Source organism: Lipotes vexillifer, unplaced genomic scaffold (assembly GCF_000442215.2).
Source record: "Lipotes vexillifer unplaced genomic scaffold, Lipotes_vexillifer_v1.1 scaffold1035, whole genome shotgun sequence".
In the NCBI taxonomy this organism is placed as follows: domain Eukaryota; kingdom Metazoa; phylum Chordata; class Mammalia; order Artiodactyla; family Lipotidae; genus Lipotes; species Lipotes vexillifer.
Window position 1 is genome coordinate 716867 of NW_006772073.1, and position 3449 is coordinate 720315.

Here is a 3449-nt window from a genome sequence, read left to right on the forward strand (position 1 = left end):
ATCAGCTCGGTGCTTTGCGATGACCTAGAGGGGTGGGATACGGAGGATGGGAGGGAGGCTCCAGAGGGAGGGGATATGGGGACATGGCATATGCATATGGCTGATTCGCTTTGTTGTACAACAGAAACTAACACAGTATTGTGAAGCAATTATACTCCAATAAAGATCTATTGAAAAAAAAAAGAAAAAGACGCGCCAAATTCTCTGACTTCAGAGCCTCTCGGTGCACTTGCCATACTTTCCTTCTGAGATGTGCTTGCCACCACTCCACCACGGAAACTCTTGTCCAAAAAGGATGTGCTGCCAATCCATTTACTCCTAACTTTTGCTCACCTTCTCACTTTTTGAATACTCCCCTTCTTTTCTTCCAAACTTGTCTAATTCTTTCCCTGCTTCCAGATCCAGCCCATTTCTGAAACTCTTCCTGAATTCTCCATGGCGTGAGTTATTTCTCATAAACTTTTTCCTTATGGGAAAATCTATAAATTTTACTCAAGCTACATAATGTCATTATATTTATAATATATTTTATATGTACTTTTCCTATATCCCTAACTGAATTGTGAGCTCTGTAGTGGGAGGCACTTTATTCTTTTATTTATCCTTACTGTGCTTGGAATATGACTGGGTTCAAGATAGGCTGTCAGTAATATTCAAAAGCTATTGTAGTAGTCTGGCACACATTTAACCTGCTTTAAAAAATGCTTCCAGGGCTTCCCTGGTGGTGCAGTGGTTGGGGGTCCGCCTGCCGATGCAGGGGAGGCGGGTTCGTGCCCTGGTCCAGGAGGATCCCACATGCTGGAGCGGCTGGGCCCGTGAGCCATGGCCACTGGGCCTGTGCGTCCGGAGCCTGTGCTTCGCAGCGGGAGAGGCTGCAACAGTGAGAGGCCCGCATACCGCAAAAAAAAAAAAAAAAAAAAATGCTTCCAATAATATTTTTTCCTTAAGACTATTTAACTCTTTCAATAATATTTTTTTCTTAAGAGTATATGAATATTGAATTTTCTCTAAAACACAAAAGGAATATGTTCTTGTCATTTTCCAGTTTGGTATGCCAATCCACATAATAAGGCAAAAGAAAATCCATTTGTATCAGAAGTATCTGGATAATCTGCCAGCTCAGTGTAGATTAAAAACTTGTTACTCAAGTGCTTTCAAGACCTGTTGCATAAGTATGACCCTGGGCTGTTACGAGAAATGAAGACTCTCAGGAGCTGCCCCCAAAACCAAAACAGAATCTAAAGCTTTTCAAGATACCCAGGTGATTCATGTGTATATAAAAATTAGTGATGCTGTGAACTACACTTGATCTGAGCTTTGAGCTCTACTTCACTGTTTACTATGAGGTTAACCTTGGAAAAATTTCATGTTTTAATATTTGAAAAAATGGGAGTAATATAAACAATGATTGTATTTTGTTAAGCATAAAGTAGTAGTACATATACACATGTGTATACCTATTTATATAAAATACTTAAACCTTCTTGCTGTTTTCTTAGATTGACTTAAGTGAGTAAATTATGAAGATACACGCTGAAGCCACAGAATGAAAATAAGTTAAGAGACTATGTAATACTCTCCAAAGACTGTGTGTGACATTCATGTGGATCTGATCTATGCAATGGTCTTGTCACAGGAACAGTCACACAAGATACTAAGAGGAGCTGGAATGAGATCAACAACTATCTACATTTAAACAGATGTTAAATTTCAGTTTATGCTATTTAATTTATTATTATTAATGTCTATTAAAAAATTAAAGTGCCTAATATAAAGTATGCAGTGTCAGTCGTAGAAAGAAATATGCACCAAAAACAAAGTTGCTGTGAAGTTTTGACCATCATGAATTGCAGAATCATATTTCCAGTCCTTGTTGAGTAGTCTCTGCCATCTCCACTGCTTACTTTCTGGGGCAGATGAAGTCAGGCTTATAGTTGCTAATTAGTCAGGAGTTTTAGAAACCTCAACCAAGGAACAAGGCTTCAACAGCAAGAAAGGTTACTTCTGTATGTTTGCTTGATCATAGGTAGATCTTCACATATTGGCAATGGGCATAGGTACTTCCATCCTTCCCAGTTTTATTGTATTCTAGTCATACACATTGTTGAAGATAGCTGGATGTCAGAGTTTCAAGCAAACACTCCTTATAATTCATTCTTAAAAAATCAATTGTTCATGTAATATGTAACATGTAACATTTGTTTCTTGGCAGTGAATATATTTTATATTAGCTCTTCCTTTGACATACTGAAAGTGGATGACATGGATAAAATTAACCAGACATTTGTGCTAGAATTTCTTCTTCTGGGTCTTTCTGGATACCCAAAGATTGAGATAGTTGACTTTGTTCTAATTCTAATTATGTATCTAGTGATTCTAATTGGCAACGGTGTTCTGATAATAGCAAGCATCTTTGATTCCCATCTTCACACCCCAATGTACTTCTTCCTGGGAAACCTCTCTTTTCTGGATGAGCTTAATCATTTAAAAAAGGAACATTTCCTTCTCTGGATGTGCAGTGCAAATGTTCTTAGGATTTGCAATGGGGTCAACAGAATGTTGCTCCTTGGCATGATGGCTTTTAACTGCTACATGGCCATCTGTAACCCTCTGAGATACCCCGTCATCATGAGCAAGGTAGTGTATGTACTGATGGCTTCTGTGTCATGGCTGTTTGGTGGAATCAACTCAGTTGTGCAAACATCTCTTCCCGTGTGATTGCCTTTCTGTGAGAATAATGTTATCAATAATTTCCCATGTGAAATATTAGCTGTTCTCAAGCTTGCTTGTGCTGATATATCCCTCAGTATTATCACCATGACAATATCAAATATGGCATTTCTAATTCTTCCATTGCTGATCATTTTTTTCTCCTACATGTTCAGCCTCTACACCATCTTGAGAATGAACTCAGCCACAGGAAGATGCAAGGCTTTTTCCACCTGTTCAGCATATCTGACTGTGGTAATTATATTTTATGATACCATCTTCTTTATGTATGCCAAACCCACATCTCAAGAACTGCCCGGAGAAAACAAGTTGCAAACTTCTGACAAGCTCATTTCCCTGTTTTACGGTGTAGTGACACCTATGCTAAATCCTATGATCTGTAGCTTGAGGAATAAGGATGTAAAAGCAGCTGTAAAATACTTGCTAAACCGAAAACCTATCCAATAAGTATTTCAGAAAATGCAGATCTTTGTATAATAGGCACAAAGATGGACTTATAGCTAAATCAGTAAGAAGCTTTGAGGAAACCATGGTTAAGCAGAGATATTTTTATTTTTCCCTTCACTAACCTTACTTAGCTAGAATTACTGAGAACTGTAGTTTGCTATAAACTCAGCTTCCAGTGTTTTCAGATCTCACAAGTACAATGAATTTCATTAAAGTCTCATCCCAGGTGGTATCTGAAATGAGGGTTTCTGGTGTACTGTACAGAAATGTAG

At 38.1% G+C, this 3449-nt stretch overlaps 1 protein-coding gene across 1 annotated transcript; it reads left to right on the forward strand.

Annotated features, from left to right (window-relative positions):
* The first annotated feature begins 2202 nt into the window (after positions 1–2202).
* Positions 2203–3177, forward strand: LOC103073167 (olfactory receptor 13C3-like). Its single transcript, XM_082931291.1, is given in 3 exon segments — positions 2203–2471; positions 2473–2558; positions 2561–3177. Coding segments are annotated over 3 exon segments (912 nt in total). The 5' UTR covers positions 2203–2262.
* Positions 3178–3449: the final 272 nt, after the last annotated feature.